This window comes from Hibiscus syriacus, unplaced genomic scaffold (assembly GCF_006381635.1).
Source record: "Hibiscus syriacus cultivar Baekdansim isolate YM2019G1 unplaced genomic scaffold, ASM638163v2 tig00002880_pilon, whole genome shotgun sequence".
Lineage (NCBI taxonomy): Eukaryota > Viridiplantae > Streptophyta > Magnoliopsida > Malvales > Malvaceae > Hibiscus > Hibiscus syriacus.
In genome coordinates, this window is record NW_024061952.1 from 985,712 (window position 1) to 1,003,235 (window position 17,524).

General features: G+C 36.7%; 1 protein-coding gene across 1 annotated transcript; it reads left to right on the forward strand.

Annotated features, from left to right (window-relative positions):
* LOC120162062 (paramyosin-like) lies at positions 1-17,197 on the forward strand. The gene is made up of 14 exons (XM_039172244.1): positions 1-210; positions 1,233-1,360; positions 1,566-1,637; positions 1,715-1,828; positions 2,746-2,814; positions 2,889-2,945; positions 4,496-4,549; positions 4,621-4,683; positions 4,863-4,925; positions 14,870-15,034; positions 15,115-15,272; positions 16,488-16,556; positions 16,714-16,775; positions 16,864-17,197. Exons 1-12 carry the CDS (start codon positions 39-41, stop codon positions 16,501-16,503), a joined length of 1,131 nt encoding a protein of 376 aa, XP_039028175.1. The 5' UTR covers positions 1-38; the 3' UTR covers positions 16,504-16,556; positions 16,714-16,775; positions 16,864-17,197.
* The last annotated feature ends 327 nt before the right edge of the window (positions 17,198-17,524 follow it).

A 17,524-nucleotide genomic window follows, 5' to 3' on the forward strand; every position in this document is an offset into this window, starting at 1 on the left:
CTCACGGTGGTCTCCGTTGGAGTGTTGCTTCTCCTCTAATGGCGACCTTGAGAAAGCCATTACTCTTCTTCTTACTACTTTTACCCCTAATTTCCACCCAAATTACATCTCAACCATCACCGGAAACCGTCGAAGCTTACCTATCGGGTCCCGGTGATGCTGCTCTCAAGCATGAACTCGACTTCCTTAAGTCCAAGATTTTGGTCTTAGGTATATCGACATATTTTACGCGCACAGGCACCCAAAAATAATCAATGTTTTCTATTTTTTAACACCGTGATTAATGTTTGATTGGGTTTATTCTGATTCATGTTTTTTTTTACACATAACAAATTTTTTTTTAGTTTTGTTTTCAGTATTTTCTTTGTCTGGTTTGTGGGTATGGAAAACGAGAATATTGTAGGAGAAGCATGTAAGATTATTGGGAAATGGAAAATCTTCTATTCGTGAATTTCTATATAATTTTCAATTATTAAAATTTGAATACCAGGTATGCCATTCATGCTGGTAAGGATGAGTTTGCTTTCGCACAAATGTACCAGAATTCGCTATATCCAGCGATTTTTGAATTGCTACATATGTTCCAACTTCGGGAACACTAGAATTATATGTTTACATGAACAAAAAAAATTATATATATTTAAGTTCCAATAAATTGTATTTCATTCATGTACTAAATGAACTGCCTATCGAATTACACTTTATAGAAGTAGCAGATTGCACTCCGGTTTTCGTTCTTCATACAGGATGATCTGTGTTTTAGGTAACATAGTTTTAACATGAATATTCTTGTAAATTTGTAGTTTTAGAGAAAATATAATGATAATACGATGGAATGGCTTTTCTCCATTAACTATGTTCTAGGAACATTTGAACCTTATTGTGGCTGTACCTTTATGGACTATGTTGCAAAGGTTTTTTCTTTAATTTATTTAATTTTAAGTTTGTGCTTAGATGTTCATGTATAGATAAGAAATTTCAGCCCTTTAAGTCAGGTACTGTTTTCATAGGTACATTTTCTGCAAATTATTAACACTTTGGATGCATGCAATTCCCTTTGCTTTTGTGGTATACTAGGTTACCCTATTTTATTTAGTAATTTTTCTTTAAACCAAAGTTTACCGGGATTGATTCTAACATGTCAGATAAGATTATCAATATACATCAGTAACTTAGTTCAAACTTATATATACATATAAATAACTTGCATTCATTTTTCATGGTTTTCCTAGAATCAACTATTGATGGAAGAATCCATGAACTGAGAAACAAGGATGAGAGTATTAGGGAATTGGAAATGACAATTCAAGAGAAATCAGACAGCTTGCAATCTTTAGAGGATGAGATAGAATATTTACAGGTAAAATCCCCAGCCCCCCTCTTTTTTTCTCTTTCTCTTTTTCCTGTTTCTTGGTTCTGAGAAATGTTTTAGTCATTTCTTTTTCTAGGTTGGTTTGTTGACTGATATATACTGATGTTCTCTTCTGATATATTTTCAGTTTAAAGATAAAACCATGTGTAATTCCTTGACAAGAAACTTTTTCTGTTATAATTTTTTTTATCAGCGAAAAGCGTCACTAGATTCTATGGAGCAGACGAGTACCTCACCTGCAAGGGCTATTGAACTTGAAAAGCTGGTTAGTCGGTCATGGATTAACTTTTGTAGTTACACTTTGGAGCTACCGTATTCATTAAGAGATAGTTTTTCTAACAGGTTGACGACCTTAGGAAGGAAATCAAAGTGCAAAATAAGAAAAAAGATGCACTAGATGCTCGAATAAATGTAGCTGAGCATAAGATCCAAGAACTAAATCAGAAATTAGAAGATGTGAGTCATGCATTTTTATAATTGCCTTTAAGTTCCTTACCTTTGCTGGTATTTTATTGTTGCACATAATTCTTGCTGATCTGTGATCCTTTTTGTTCTAAAAAGCATATCTTTTCTCGCTTTATTCTGATTGGAAAAGTTCTCCTACTAAAAGCTACACAATTATTTTTTTGAAAATCCTAAAGGGCACATAAGATATAACAAGATGGGAACTTTTATTCTGTATTCCAGTACATGGTCAATTTTCAGTTAAAAGGTTGCTAGTTTAAAACATACTGTGAGAAAAGCAAAAGATTTGAATGTCTTCTTATTTTTTATTCTGTCATTGTCCCATTAGAATCAGTTGGCATACATACAGCTGGAACTTAGCCATCATAGGTGTATCTGATGCTCATACTATCTTTTAGACACTACAAAATTTTATTTTAGCAGTGAGCTTCAAGTGTAGAGGTGAAGGGTTTATAAATCTTGACAAAGACTGTCTTTTCCATTTTCCTAATTCCATCTTCTAAACATCCTTGTGTTCCATCTTTATTGACTAGTTTCTACTTTTGTTTTTTCTTGCTTGTCCTAAAATACAATTTCACCTTGAAGAATCGATTGCTAATTACTATAGTTTCCATCTGTTTGCGTGAAGAAGACATGAACTACTAGAATTTTTCATGTATCTCTTCAATTCCTGTCGTGCAATAAATGCGATTTTCCGTAAAATTTGTGTCCACAAAGTCTACTACAAAGGTGGGATTTCTTATGTTGCCTTAACCACCTAGTTTCGTAGCATTCTTATTGCATTATTTTCCTATGAAATATACAAAATAAGATTCTTCATTTCATACATTGGAAGTTTTTCTCTGGTTTACCCAATTCTTTTGTAACATAAAATTCTTCATATCTTTCTGTTTGTTCTTCCTTATCAGATCCAAAGGATTAACAGTGAGCAAAAATCTATAATTCATAAGGCTGAAAGTGCACTTCAACTAGCACAGGTGTAAAGCACTTACTCGTGATTTGTATAGGTCCTATCTTGTAGAGAACAGAGCTAACATTGGTGTACATGCAGGAAGAAATTATGAAAGCAAAATTAAGGGCGGCTTCAGCTTCTAATGAACTAAGAGAAGTAAGAAATGACAACTTCAAAGGCATGAAAGTTTAGCCAGCTCTATGAGCAGCATACTGTCTATTTTTCTAAGTGGTCCAGTATTTTATTTAGTCTCAAACTTTCAGAGTAACTGAATAAATCTACTTTAAAACTTGACCGGTATTTAAAAACTGTTATTTATAAAATCAGGAATTTCTTGACCTCTCTTTGAAAAGAATCTGTTCAAAATTGCAGATAGATCTGCAGACCTCTCTGTGTTAAATACAGAACATTTTTTAGAATTAAAATGCAAATTATATTGTTTTTTTCTTCTAAGTGAATTTTTTGTAAGATTTCATTACCTGTAAAATTGACTTGCCTTGATGAAATATACTGTCTTTATCATGAGTGTAAAATGTTTAAGACAGGATGCCAGCTAATATATTATAATGAGTTTGTGTAGAAGAATGTTCATATTATTAACCAATTCGGTAAAGCCAAAGTTTTTGGTTGGGTTGGTATGACTGTCATACTTTTTGCAGCAAGTTTATTCCACAAACTTAGAGATGAACTGTTCTATACCTTGTTTGTTGATCTATCAAATAAGATTCTTTTTACTTATTGATCTAGTCAGTTTCAGCTAGATCTAGAGTGTCAGTTTGGATGTGATCCTAAATTCAGCATAGTAAAAAATGTGACAAATTTGGTACCTTTTACAAATGATATATCTACAACAGTTAAAACTTTGTGAATTGAGTTGAAAACATTTAGTGTCCACCATCTGAAAGGTTAGTGTCCACCATCTGAAAGGTTAGTGTCCACCATCTGAAAGGGCAGACTGTGCAACCTCCATTTTATGTTAATTTTGGTACTGAATATTGCTTGATCTGTATGTATCTCCTGCATTATTTTGAACCTCACTTAATTTTAGACCTAAGTTTACCATTGTTAGAGATGTCAGTAATCTCCACCTCTGAATTTTCCCCTACCTGACTCTAACCTTCATAGGAATGCTTAGTATCTTGCCCACCCTTAATCCTAATCTTATTTGCGAAAGAAAATATCGATGTCTATCCTGAACCAAAAGTGCTAGATTTAAGAAAAGGAAATTTAGGAGACAGTTCTCTGAAATTTCAGCATCTTGTTGCTATAACACGATCACTTCACCTGCTATCAATTTTTTGGGCACTTGTGTTACATTCATAGCCCATAGGCATATCTATAATATAATATCATAATCCCAGTTCAACATAATTGCAATGGGTAATAAGAATGGTTTAATCTTAGGTTTTCAAATTGCTGGAGAGATAAATTTTGGCTAAAATGTTGGTGTGAAAACTCTGGAAGTGAAATTGAAACAGAAGAGAACAGAATTGTTAAAAAAAAATAGTAACTATTTGTGCCTTCTGTACTATAACTTTTAGTGAGCCAAAACTAGTTTAGAGTCTATCTGTCTTGGTTAAGTTAAGTTGACTTTTTTATTTTTATTTCTCCATCATTAAAGATTCCATTTCGGTGATTTTAGTTCTATTCTTGTATTCATCTGTGCTGAAGAAACTTTGACTTTATTGATTGTAATCTGCAATCAGGTCCATGGGAAGTGGCTTCCACATTGGTTAGCTGTTCATATATATCAATTGCAGGTATATTGTTTTAGTTAGTGGCAATATTTGTATCTAACATATTTTAATGATTGGTTGTTTATTGCATGCAGTCCTGTGTTGCGTCTCATTGGAATGAACATGGGAAACCTTCTTTAGACATCACAATAAAAAAGGTCTAGTTTTTTTTCCTCCCAATATCTAAAATCATAAAGCTGTATCGTATGCTACATGCTAATTTGTGCAATTAAATATGCCCTTTGCAAGATATAATTTTATTTATCTGATGACCATTCTATTGCTCCAATCAACCAATTCAGAATGCCAATTTTTTGTCCCTAAAATTATGGTTCAGGCCTTGGAAAAGAAAGATCAACTTAAAAGTTGGGCAGAAGCACAGATTAGAACTGTTAATACGGTAAGTATGAACTATATAGTAAGTATAGTTTTTCATAATTTCCAAAGATGTGTTTGTACCAGAAATTTCAAACATGGCATTACATTTTCAAGTGCCTTTGAAGTAGCAGTAGTGAGATTATCATTGGCTGCTGAATTTAGTCTGATATCTTAAATGCTTCAATTAATTTACATTGTAAATTAACTTGGTTCGAGATTTGAGCTTATACAGCCACTTCCTTTCATTATGCCATGTTGAATGATATTTTGCAACCAGATTATGCTCTTCTTTTTATTGCCTTGTAGTGTAAATTTATACTGACACCTTGGTTTTAAAAGGCACGCCTTGGGCGCGCCGACGCGCTAGGCGCAGCCATGCACTGAAGATGGCGACCGCCTGGGATGAGGCGAGGCGAGATACAAGAGGCGTGCACCTCTGGGCTTTTGGCGCCAGGTGCAGCGCCTTTACGCCTTTCGAATTTTTTTAAAGATATTAATAGGAAGTAGAACAAATTAAAGAAGAAGAAGAAAAAAAAGAATTGCAATAGTAAGAAAGGAAGAAGATGGCTGAAGAAGACTAGAAAACTCTTTTTTTTATCACATTTTCTCATTTCTTAACCCAAATATTTGACCTATTAACAAGCCCAACCCTATAGCCCAAATTTATAGTCCAACTCTAATGTTTATTTATTTATAGCAAACCATTATAACTTCTTACACCCTTTGTCTGCTTTTAACTCAAAGTATATGTTTTTTTAAAGAAATTTAGTTATTTAATAATACATAATTAATTTTAATTTTTAAAATAATACAATATTAATTACTTAATTTTATTAAATATAAAAATTATTTTTTTATAATAATTACAAATTTTAAATTGATAATAAAATAAATTTGTATAATTTAAAAAATAAATAAAATAATATTTTAAATATTAAAAATATTAAGTATAAATCAAAACAGTGTAGATTTTGGTGAAAGGGGATTAAAATATGTTTATAAAAATAAATAAAATAATAGTTTTAAATATTAAAAACTTTAAGTATAAGTAATACATTATAAACAAGTATTTTAGGAGTTAATCGGTGGGTAATGAGTATAAGTATACTCATACAATTAATTTATAAACTTTTTAGTATAGATATGTTTATAATATTGTTTTAAGTTAAAATATGTTCCATAACTTTTTTTTGATAGAAAATGTAAGTAGGTCTCTTTAAAAAACCCCTTCATAACCTTCATGTTACAGCAGTAACATGAAGGACATTGGAAGGAGGAAAAGAGTGCTCTGAATTTTATTAACAGAACAATATTACAAAGCATGATCCTAACAACCTTCTCTTACAACAAATAACTGAAAACAAAACACCTGCACTGATACAAACAACTCACACAACACTACTACCCAGACACAACCAAGTAATCAACCTATTCCATCTTTAGCTAACTTATCCGCCTCCCAATTGGCAGCTCGCAGAATATGCCTAATATAATATCCTGACCTTCCACAACAAAAGCAATATCTTTCATCAAAGACTCAACATCGGGTACAATGACCCGGGTTCTTGATCCACTTCAAAGCAGTAAGAGAATCCGATTCGAGAATAATCCTTCGAAATGAAACAAGTCCTATTTCCTCAATAAGAGCAATCCTCTTTTAATAGCTAATAACTCTGCAAGGATAGGAGGACCGCAACCAACCCTCTCAGAAAATGAACCAAGCAGCATACCATCACTGTCCCTGATCAATCCACCTATTCCTCCTTTATCCCATCCCTTTACTACCGCACCATCTACATTTAGTCTTACAAACCCTGGAGGAGGAGGAACCCACCAAGACGAAGAAGATCGCGCCTTCTTTTGTCTTCCCACTAGATCTGCTAGTTTTGAATCACCCACGAGGGAATCAAAAGGAATATTCACATCTTTAAATCTAGCCACAAACCAAGAAGCAATTCTAAATCGAACAAGGAAGAACAACAACGTACCATCCACCTTCCCATTCTAAAAAATTATCTCATTTCTGCACTTCCAAACCGACCACAAAACCGCCCTTGGAATGAATTTTCAAATAGTGGAGCTCGGAACAAGATCATCCCATATCGAGATGAAAGCAATCAAATTCTCTGGTACAACAAATGAAACATTCCAAGAAATCAAGAATCTAGACCAAAGATCCCATACCACCTCACAGTGCAAAAAAAAGATGAGAATACGACTCCACAAACTTACCACACATCGGACAAAGGGGATCATCAATTCTTGCCACTCCTCGCTTCAACAATTCCTCCTTAACAACCACTCTCTGATGGGCAACCTGCCAAACAAATGTTTCCACACGGGCGAGGCTACCCTACCCATACATGTCTTTCCCAATTACTATCAGTTACCTCAGTGTTAACCGTATCGAAAAATTTCTTGATGCATGATTTAGCTGAAAAACAACCCTCCTATTCCCTGTTCACACCCAGTCTTCCTCCGAAGTTGACAAAGAGGTACTATTCAACAGAGAAATAAGCTGTAGCCATTGTTTAACCTCCCAATCCACCAAATTCTTTCTCATTTGAATATCCCACAACCAGCCTGAAGAAGATTCACCCTGAACTCTGCAACTTTACCCCTTTATTGATCGAGAGAGCGAATAGCCTCGAGAATCGATCTTTTAGAGGAATCAAACCCAACCATAAATTATGCCAAAACTGCACTGACTCTCCATTTCCAATTCTCAGACACATATTATTCCTGAGACAATCCCCAAATTCATCACTAGAAAAGAAGTTCTTAACAACTCCTCTCCAAATCCACGAAGCATGGGTTAGCCAAGAATTACCAATCATACATGAGTTCAAATCCAGGTTGTACACGCATCACACAACCCTTTTCCACCAAGAGCCCTTTTCTGAAGCAAATTTCCATACCCATTTCCCCAGAAGAGCCCTATTCAAAAGGACCAAATTTGGAATACCTAAACCCCCAAACTCGTAGGCTTACAGACCAAATTCCAATTCACCCAATGAATATTCTTTTTTTCTGTCGAACCTCCCCAAAGAAAGGCTGCCATAATGGAGTTTAATTTCTTCAACACACCAACTGGAATCCGAAAAATAGAAAGGAAGTAAATGGGGAGAGAACACAACACTGATTTCACCAAAACCGCCCTTCCAGCTAAAGATAGAGACGTAGCCTTCCATCCAACCAACTTGTTATAAAATCTTTGAACAACCGGCTCCCACAAGGCTATCGAATTCCTCTTGTTCCCGAATGGTAAACCTAGATATTCAGACGGAAAGGATCCCACTGAACAACCTATATCCTTAGCCCAACAAGCTAGCACCTCCGCCTCAACATTAATGCCCAAGATTCTGCCCTTTGCTAAATTTAACTGCATTCCCACCAACATTTCAAAAATTCGAATAGAGGCCTTACTAAAAATTATGAGATCGTCCGCAAATTGCAAGTGCGACAACATGAAGGAATACTCTTGGTTACCTTACTCAAAGCCCGAAAGCAGTCCCTTGTCCACTGCTTTGACCAGCAGCAAATGTAACAGCTCACCAACCAAATTTAAAAGCAAAGGAGATAACGAACATCTCTGGCGTAATCCTCTAGCAATATGAATTTTCTCCGAAGGTGTCCCATTCACTAATACCGAAATGGAAGCTGTTGACATGCATTTAAAATCCAAGAACATTTTCACCAAACCTCATCTTCCCCATTATTTTCAGCAAAATCGACCAATCAACCGAATCATAAGCTCTTTTAAAGTCCACCTTAAACACTACCCTTCAACCCTTTTTTCCTCCAGAAATCAATACCTTCATTTGCAATAAACGAACAATCCGTTATCTGTCTCCCCGGTATAAACGCAAATTGTGAAGGACTTATTATCTCATTAATGCACAAACTCAACCTTCTAGCTAGGACCTTTGAAAGAATTTGTTTAACCCTCCAACGAGACTAATAGGCCTAAATCTTCTAGCCCCTCCGGATTAACCCTCTTAGGGATAAGGGAAATAAAGAATGGTTGACCTCCATGTCCCATTCCTTCCTTCATAAACTCCTTAAAGAACACCACCATATCTTCTTTCATGTTTACCCAAAATTTCTTAAAGAACCCTAGATTCAAGCCATCGGGACTAGGTGTTTTGTTACTGTCCGAATGTGCAATTGCTTCCCATATTTCCTGCATCTGACTTCATTCGTATTAAGCTTGTCAAGGTAAGACAACCAAATAAAAACACTGATTCTTTCAGTGGTTTTAGTTCTCCATACCCACATTAGATTGTCCCCAGTATGACCACCGACATCCATGTTAGACATGGTTTGATAGGCTAAAGTAACCGTAAATTGCCCATCCTTTGAGAAGCCCCAAGTGTTAATATCATGTTCGTTAGGATCAGTTAATTGCGGGATCGGAACTTTTTGAATTTCCAGTTTTGTTTCCTCTGCGATCATGTGCTGTATTCCTCGGATATTCCAAGATCTATCATCGTCAATGTATCTGGCCACCTCTTCAATTCTCGGGTGGTCCATTAGGGGATATAAGTTTTTCAACGGTTCTTTACCTACCCACCAGTCTTGCCAGAACTTAGCTTGAACACCTGACTTAATCTGCCATTTACGCCATGCTTTAATAAATTGCGAGTTCGTAGCAGTCCCCTCCATGTTGAAGAGCTATTTCCTCTTGAATCTGCCTCCAAAATCTTTATTCTTTAGATATTTTCCTTCAAACACTTTGCACCAGTGATTCTCTTGTCTGGTGAGAAGTTTCCAGCTGTTTTTTGCCATGAGAGCGATGTTCATTAATCTTGCTTTACGGATGCCTAACCCTCCCGTCTTTTTGGATTGACACACTTTATCCCAGCTGACCAGATGATTGTGAGCATTCGCTATATCTCCTCCCCACAAAAAATTACAATTGATTCTGTCCAGCTTTCTACAGACCGAAACAGGAAGTACGGAAGTTGCATCGTGTGTATTGGAATGGCATTTGTAACGCTTTGAATGAGCGTTTTCCTACCCCCATGGATAGGACTCTTCCTTTCCATGCCAATCTTTTCATTACTTTTTCAATGAGAGGATCATAGGTTCCTACATTAACTCTTTTATGGATTATAGGGACTCCCAAGTAAGTTCCCAGATTATCCGTAAGGGGGATGCCACACAATTCACTTATGTGTTGAGCTGTGGAAGAGTTAATATTTGGGGAAATAAACAGTTTTGATTTAAGGAGATTTACCTCGACTCCAGCTGCTCGGCTAAATTCCTCTAGGCAGCCTTTCATGTATTGCATTTGATCGGAATTCGCTTCTACAAACAGTAGGAGATCGTCCGCAAAAAATAAATGGCTTAATTTAATTCCACCCCTCGAGCTATTGAACGGTTTTCCATATACCCCTATCCACTTTATCCAAGATGATGTGAGAGAGTCTTTCCATAACCATATGACAAGTAAGGCGATAACGGATCACCTTGGCGTTAGACCTTGCTCAGGACTGAAGCTCTCGGTGATTTCCCCATTCCATAACGGTTCAATAGTAGTGGAAGTAATGCAAAACATTATTACCTCTATCAATCTTCCAGGAAAATTGAAGTCTTGGAGAGTTTTCTTGAGAAATTCCCAACTGACATTGTCATAGGCTTTTGTAGATCAATTTTGGCGATCACTGCACCCTTCCTTCCTTTAAGGTCATCATGGAATGTACTGCCTCCTGAACTATCATATATTATCAGATGTGCTTCTACCTTTTAGGAAACTGTTTTGGTAAGGACCGATCATTCTTTGTAACATAGGACACAAGCGACGAACGATAATTTTTGAGAAGATCTGTAAGACGTATTCAACAGGCTAATTGGCCGAAATTGAGTAAGTTGTCAGCTGCAGTGATTTTCGGAATTAGCACCAGGAAGGTTCTTAAGATTTTTGTCTCCATTTTTCCCAAATTCAAGGTTCTATTCACGAACTCTCGTGTGTCTTTAACAGTGTCCCAGTTTCGTTTTATAGAAAATGGGTTGAATGCCATCCGGACCCGGAGCTTTCAAACCCTTCATGGAGAACAATGCTACTTTTACTTCCTCCATAGTGGCTTGATTCATTAGCTCGGTTCTTTCTTCTTCGTTTAATCTAGGCATGAAACGATCGTAATCCCTTGACAACTGGACGTGCACTTTCGCAGTGAACAACCCCTTGTAAAAGTTACAGACATGATGACAAAGGGTATGTTTATCTGTGATCCATTCATTCCCAATGTACAGCCCGACAATTTTATTAAATTTGCGCCTTACCATGGTCGTGATATGAAAAAACTTCGTGTTCCTTTCTCTTTTCAAAATCCAATTCTTGAAGATGTATCGAATGAAAGTAATTTATAGATCTTTGGATTCCTTTGATTCGTTTCAGCAGGGTCTTCTTACGTTTGAAAATGTTCCCGAAAGTACTCTCCTTCCAATCTATGATCGCTTGTTTGGTCTCTTCCACTGCCTCCACAAGAGAGTATTCTTTTTGTCCCATGCTGTGAATATTTTGTTGAAATCCTCGTGTGTAAGCCAAGCTGCTTCAAATCTAAAAGGTCGTTTCTCTTTTTCTCCAGGAATATCCCATTCGTGTTAATCAGAATTGGATTATGGTCAGAGTACACTCTTGTTAATGTAGCCACTCGAAGGTTCGGAAAGTACTCGACCATCTCCATTATGAAGTAACCTATCGAGTCTTCCTGAAGAGTGACTCTTCCATGGAGGTGTCTAGTCCAAGTAAACTTATTACCAACATATCCAGCATCCATCGGGTTGCATCTATTCCAGTGATCGCGAAACTTGACGATGCGACTCATGCAATTGGAGTTACTGCCTAAACGTTCTTCCAATGTAGCAAAGTCATTGAAGTCACCCACTATCATCCAAGGCTGATTAATAGTTGTAGAGTAATTGTAGATATTCTCCCAGGCTTCTTCTTTTTAAGCGAATGAGGTTGGATATAGACAGTTGAAAGCAGCCATCTTTTTCGTTCTATAATTTCACAGTGGATAACCTGGTCTGTGTGTTGCCGAATGGTCACCTCATGCGAATTAGAATTCCAAAGAAGAATTAAACCTCCCCGGAGACCTTGAGGAGACCTCAAAATGATTATCGAACTTCAATTTTTTCTGGAGCAAAGGACCAATACATGTCTTTGCTTTTGTTTCGAGAAGAAAAATAATGGTTGGATTCTCCTCCCGAATCAACTCTCTACAGTTCCTGATGAAATTTTGATTACCTACTCCACGACAATTCCAAGACATCAACTTCATTGGGTGGAATTAATATTCGTGCAAGCCTCAAAGGCCATCATCTCCTTAGTGTAATCAACATGTTCCAGTTCAATTGGTTCAGTTTCCATCTCCCGAACAGCCTGGAATTCAGCTATACTAGTAGCATTTTCAATCTCCATAGATGGGTTTTCGTGATATTCCATTCTCTTTCTCACCTCTAATTCTGGTTCCATGCCAACTCTTTGATTGTTTCCACCAGTATATTTGTTGCCTTTTATTCCACCCTGTTCGTCTCTCATCGCAAGGAATATTGGAGGCCGCAAAGACTCGTCTGTTTTCCTATGAAACTCACCTCCTGAGCTTTCTGTCAAGTTACGAGTTTAGCTCTGCTGCTACCATCTTCACTTCTGGTCGATCTCATGTCTTTTGCAGACCTACCAGTCGTATTAATGTTCTTGTACACCTCTTGGTTCGGGCTGTGATCCTCCTTTTCCTTACTCATCTCATTTCCATCAATATTATTCAAACCATCAAATCTATTATGCTGTCGTGATTCATGAATTCTACTACTTTTATTCTTCTGGTTATTCCTCGTTCCTCGTAATCTCCGTTGAACCAACATCCAAGGTCCGTATCTTTCCTTCTCCAGTTCTTTCCCTTCATGTTGAAATTTCTCCTGTTCATCCTCCTGTCTTTCTTGGTGTTCTTGAGCTTGTGGTTCTATGTTCACCTCTCTGCTTATAGGGGTCACTTTCTGATTGGCCAAGCAGTCTGTGACTCTGTGACCCACCATGCCACAATTGAAACAGATCGAGTGCAGCCCCTCATATTCAATATTGTAGACTCTTTTCCCTATACGAACCTTAGACAACAGAGGAGAGCCTAGATCAATTTCCACGCATATTCTGGCAAATCGCCCTCTTATTGACCAAGCTGTGTGATAGTCAATCTTGATAGGTTTTCCAACAAGTTTTCCTATGTTGCACAAGACCTTTCCTCAAAATACTCGATAGGGAGCCCTGGAATGTGGATCCAAACTGCCGTGGAAGGAATACTTGCGCTTGCTGCCACGAAATTGGGACGCCATCTCTGCACCGTAATATAATGGTCCATGATCTTCCAAGGGCCTTCCATGAGAACCTTAGCTCTATCCAACATATTCTGAAATTTAATTGCATAAAATCCATACCCAAGATCGATACATTCAAACTCACCTTCTAGTTTCCACAGATTTGTTATTCTACTGATTAGGGTTTTGTAGACCACCGTTTTACCCAATACCTTGATAATAATCGCCTTTCTCCATGGTTTCCTCAACTTTCCTTTCAATTCCTGAGGAATCTCGATTGTCGGGATGTCGTCCCCTTCAGAAGTTTCTTCTTCGTCTGAATCTACATCTTCAACTTCAGTCGAGAATTGAAAACTTTCGGGAAGAAGGGTCGGGCTTATCACTGCATCTTTCCATGATCTTTTTGGCATCTCCTCTTCGAAAGCGTCACCACCTTCCGTTGGTCGGAATCTCTTGTTTATTCTTTCTACATTACCTTCCCCTTCCACCGCCTGGGTCACCTTGGTGGCCGGCGGAGCCGCTTCTTGCATGAAAGTAACCTTCAGTTGGTCAGTAAACGGGACGGATAGTTGCCGGGCGGCGTTCTTTGTATGTAAATCTCTTGTCATTAACAGTTAACCAAATCAATACCTTCATTTGCAATAAACGAACAATCCGTTATCTGTCTCCCCGGTATAAACGCAAATTGTGAAGGACTTATTATCTCATTAATGCACAAACTCAACCTTCTAGCTAGGACCTTTGAAAGAATTTTGGTTAACCCTCCAACGAGACTAATAGGCCTAAAATCTTCTAGCCCCTCCGGATTAACCCTCTTAGGGATAAGGGAAATAAAAGAATGGTTGACCTCCATATCCCATTTCTTCCCTTCATAAAACTCCTTAAAGAACACCACCATATCTTCTTTCATGTTTACCCAAAATTTCTTAAAGAACCCTAGATTCAAGCCATCGGGACTAGGTGTTTTGTTACTGTCCGAATGTGCAATTGCTTCCCATATTTTCCTCTTCCGAGAATGGCTTCTCAAGAGCCATGCTTTGCACTTTTGAAATTTTTAGAAACTCCAAATATGTTCCATAACTAATTTATAGGTTTTTAAGTATAAAAGTGTGCCTCGCCTATGAAAGGCGCGCGCCTGCGTCTTGTGCCTTGTTTAGGCTCCAGGGACCTTTTGCACCTAGGTGCGCCTTGCGCCTTTTAAAACCAAGACTGACACTAGCGTCAAATGTCACTGCTTTTCTGTTTTTCCTAACAGGGTTATGTGCAAAAGTAGAATTTGTATAACAATGCTTCCTGCTTGAAGAATTGCTTCATTGTGTAGTTATTATGAATTAAGGCCACTAAAAGTAAAAGGAAAGAAATTCCCTATTCGTTTTGTTTATTTATTAACCATAGATATTGCATCTCCTTGTCTCTTCATCTTTTATCAGATGAGGAATACCTTCTTCTCTATGTTTAGCTGCACCTTTAAAGTATATGTCATGCAGTAGACATCTCAGACTTGATCAATATGTAGGATCTCATTTAGTCACATGCTTAAAAATGATAGTTAAGATACCCTTGACGTGTGACGATGTTTGAAGCATTATTCTATTTGCTTTGGATCAGTGTGTTCAATTATTAACTGATCACAAGTTTTATCATGTGAAGCATTTGATCCCAATGATGAAAGACGAGTGGTCAAAATTTGTAAACAACCGTGAACCTCATCTTCAGTTTCTTCTTTCTAAAACAATTGATGTCTATGATGCATCCAAGACCTTTTTGATGCCGCATTTGGTCAAAGCACGCACATTAAAAGATCATTACATTCAGGTAAATCAGCATCAAGGTCATACTTATTTTGCAAATTTCCTACTCCATGACCATAAATGGAAATTACAATGTTTTGATAGGAGGTGAAGAAGTTTTCTGAGCCATACGTCAATCATGTTGTGATGGTGACAAAACCTCATTATGAAACAATGCAAGTTGCTTTGAAGCCCTACACTAAAAAGACCATCCGCACCTACAGGAGACTGATAAAATCTGCTAGCATATATACCATCATCAGGTAACATTTCTCCTATTGTTTTCTGTGTTGACATGCACAATTTTTACCCCACGGGGATCACAAGTCTTAAGATTTTATTTCTGCAACGTTGTTGGTAATACTTTTGTACCACAGCCTCTTCATAGTTTGATGGGTGTTTTCCAGTATCAGATCTATATGGATGCACTAAAATATAACATGCATTTTGTGCAATAAACTTAGGGGCTGTTTGTTTACTTCAGAATGATTAAGCGTTGAATGATTCAAATGCTAAATGATTTAGAGGCTCTGAATGGTTTGACTCTGAATGTGACATACTGTTTGATAATTAGCTTTGAATGATTCAGAATGTACTTCTGTGCTGAATAATTCAGCACTGTTTTGCTGAATTAGTCAGCACAGAATCATTCAGAGGTGCGAAACAAACGCGCTGAATGCTGAACGGTTCAGCATTCAGCGCTGAATGGTTACATTAAGAGGCAAACAAACAGCCCCTTAGAATGTATAGTTTTGTTAATTAACATCATTGAGTTGCTCCATTGCTTTGCCTTATGCGTTGTAACAGTTGAGCATTATTATATCACAGAAGTCGTCATTGTGCCTAGATCAATGTTTCCTGACTTCTTCAGAAAAAAATACTTGTCATGTAGTATAATCTTGTTAAGAGAGCCGTTACTGTCCTTATCTGACATTCTAACTATTAAAAGACAACAAATAAGAGAAACTAAAGAATAACAAAAGAGAAGGGCAAGCTAAACAAAAAAGCATGATCAGAGGCATCACAGTCCAAGAAATACAAGGTGATGTGGGCACTTAGCAACTTACACCCACATATACAGTTGTTGAATATGAAGAAAAGTTATACTGGAAATTTATGTACTATTTTAGTGAGTTTATTATTCGGTTCTCTGAATATCTAGGTTCTGCTTATTAAGTGGTAAAATTTTGTTTTTGTGGTGTACAATCTATTGTCTTCGTTTTTGCATGGTTTGAAATGTTACTTATGAAAAATACTATATAATTTTGGGGCATTTAGATTTCTATGATTCTGTTTTAAAAGTATCATTAATGGTGTATCATAGAAGTAAATCTTGATCATGAAGGAAAATATAAAATGTTTTGATACTTCGGGATGCATGGATCACATGGTATTTTGAGAAGTCTATCATTTACTTGAGAGCATATATCTACGTCACTGTGCTTTCTCTAAATTTCTGACACATTGTTCATTTTCAGATCCAAAAAAGTCTGAAGAGCCATGAGTTAACAAGATCACTGGCAAGTATTGAACTAGCATGGTTTTTGGTATGTCTGCTTTTAATCATAACATACCCCCGATTTTTCTTTGTTTCTTGTGCATTTTAAACATGAACAGTTTGGTTTCTGTATCATCCTTGATCAATAAAGTTTGAAGCTTGATGTTTATGGTTTAGCTAAAAATTCTTCCTTTCAATTGTCACAGGCGACTGCTGTATTGTCCCTACCCATCTTAGTTCTCCTTAAGCTCTTTTCACTTATCTTCAGGTTAGTTGTTCGTAACATTTTCTTCAAGTTTTTCAGAAAATGGAACGCTTCTATCAGAATGCATTAGAATTCGGTTTTTCTTTTGCAGTGGAAAGGCAAAAAGGCACCATGCTAATCATTCAAGGAGAAGGGTCAAGCGACGTCATCCTGAGCAATAAAATCAGTAAAGGTGCAGTATTCCTACAAGTTTGGTTTCCCCAATATATATAGAAACAAATACAGCTGCGGGCACATTTACGGAAAGTCGATAACGGTTTCTTGGTATTGTCAAAGTCAGGTTTTTCTGGTTCGGGTTTTAATCAATCTAGACCGGAAGATCGTAACTAACTCTCTTACTCAGGTATTTCAGCCATGGAATGAGATTTTGTTTGAAGTAGAAATAAGTAGCAGTTTATCAGATTAAATGACTTGTAAGCATATAGTTGCCCACAAGTAGGTTTGGTGCCACATGATACAGATGTTCTGAATCAATATTTCATTAATATTAAAATGCATAATAGACCATGCTAATTAGATTACTTTATTGTTCTGTAAAAGAACAGATAATTATTAGCCTGGAATGATTATGCTTGATCTAGTAATGTTCTATACTCTACATGGATATAACATGAAAAAGTAACTGAAGTACGATATGAGACCATCACGTGTCTCCTTTTTTCTCTATATTCTTAATTGTAAAAATATGATAAACTTTAATTTTCGTTTTGAGATAATTTGATAAAATTTAATTATCATTTTATAATCATTCG

What these genes read in the sequence shown, in the direction of transcription:
- LOC120162062 (XM_039172244.1), top strand. Translation starts at nt 39, where the DNA reads ATGGCGACCTTGAGAAAGCCATTACTCTTCTTCTTACTACTTTTACCC. An exon ending in CTATTGAACTTGAAAAGCTG is followed by an intron (nt 1,638 to 1,714) that starts GTTAGTCGGTCA and finishes TTTTTCTAACAG; the next exon opens with GTTGACGACCTTAGGAAGGA. An exon ending in GTGCACTTCAACTAGCACAG is followed by an intron (nt 2,815 to 2,888) that starts GTGTAAAGCACT and finishes GTGTACATGCAG; the next exon opens with GAAGAAATTATGAAAGCAAA.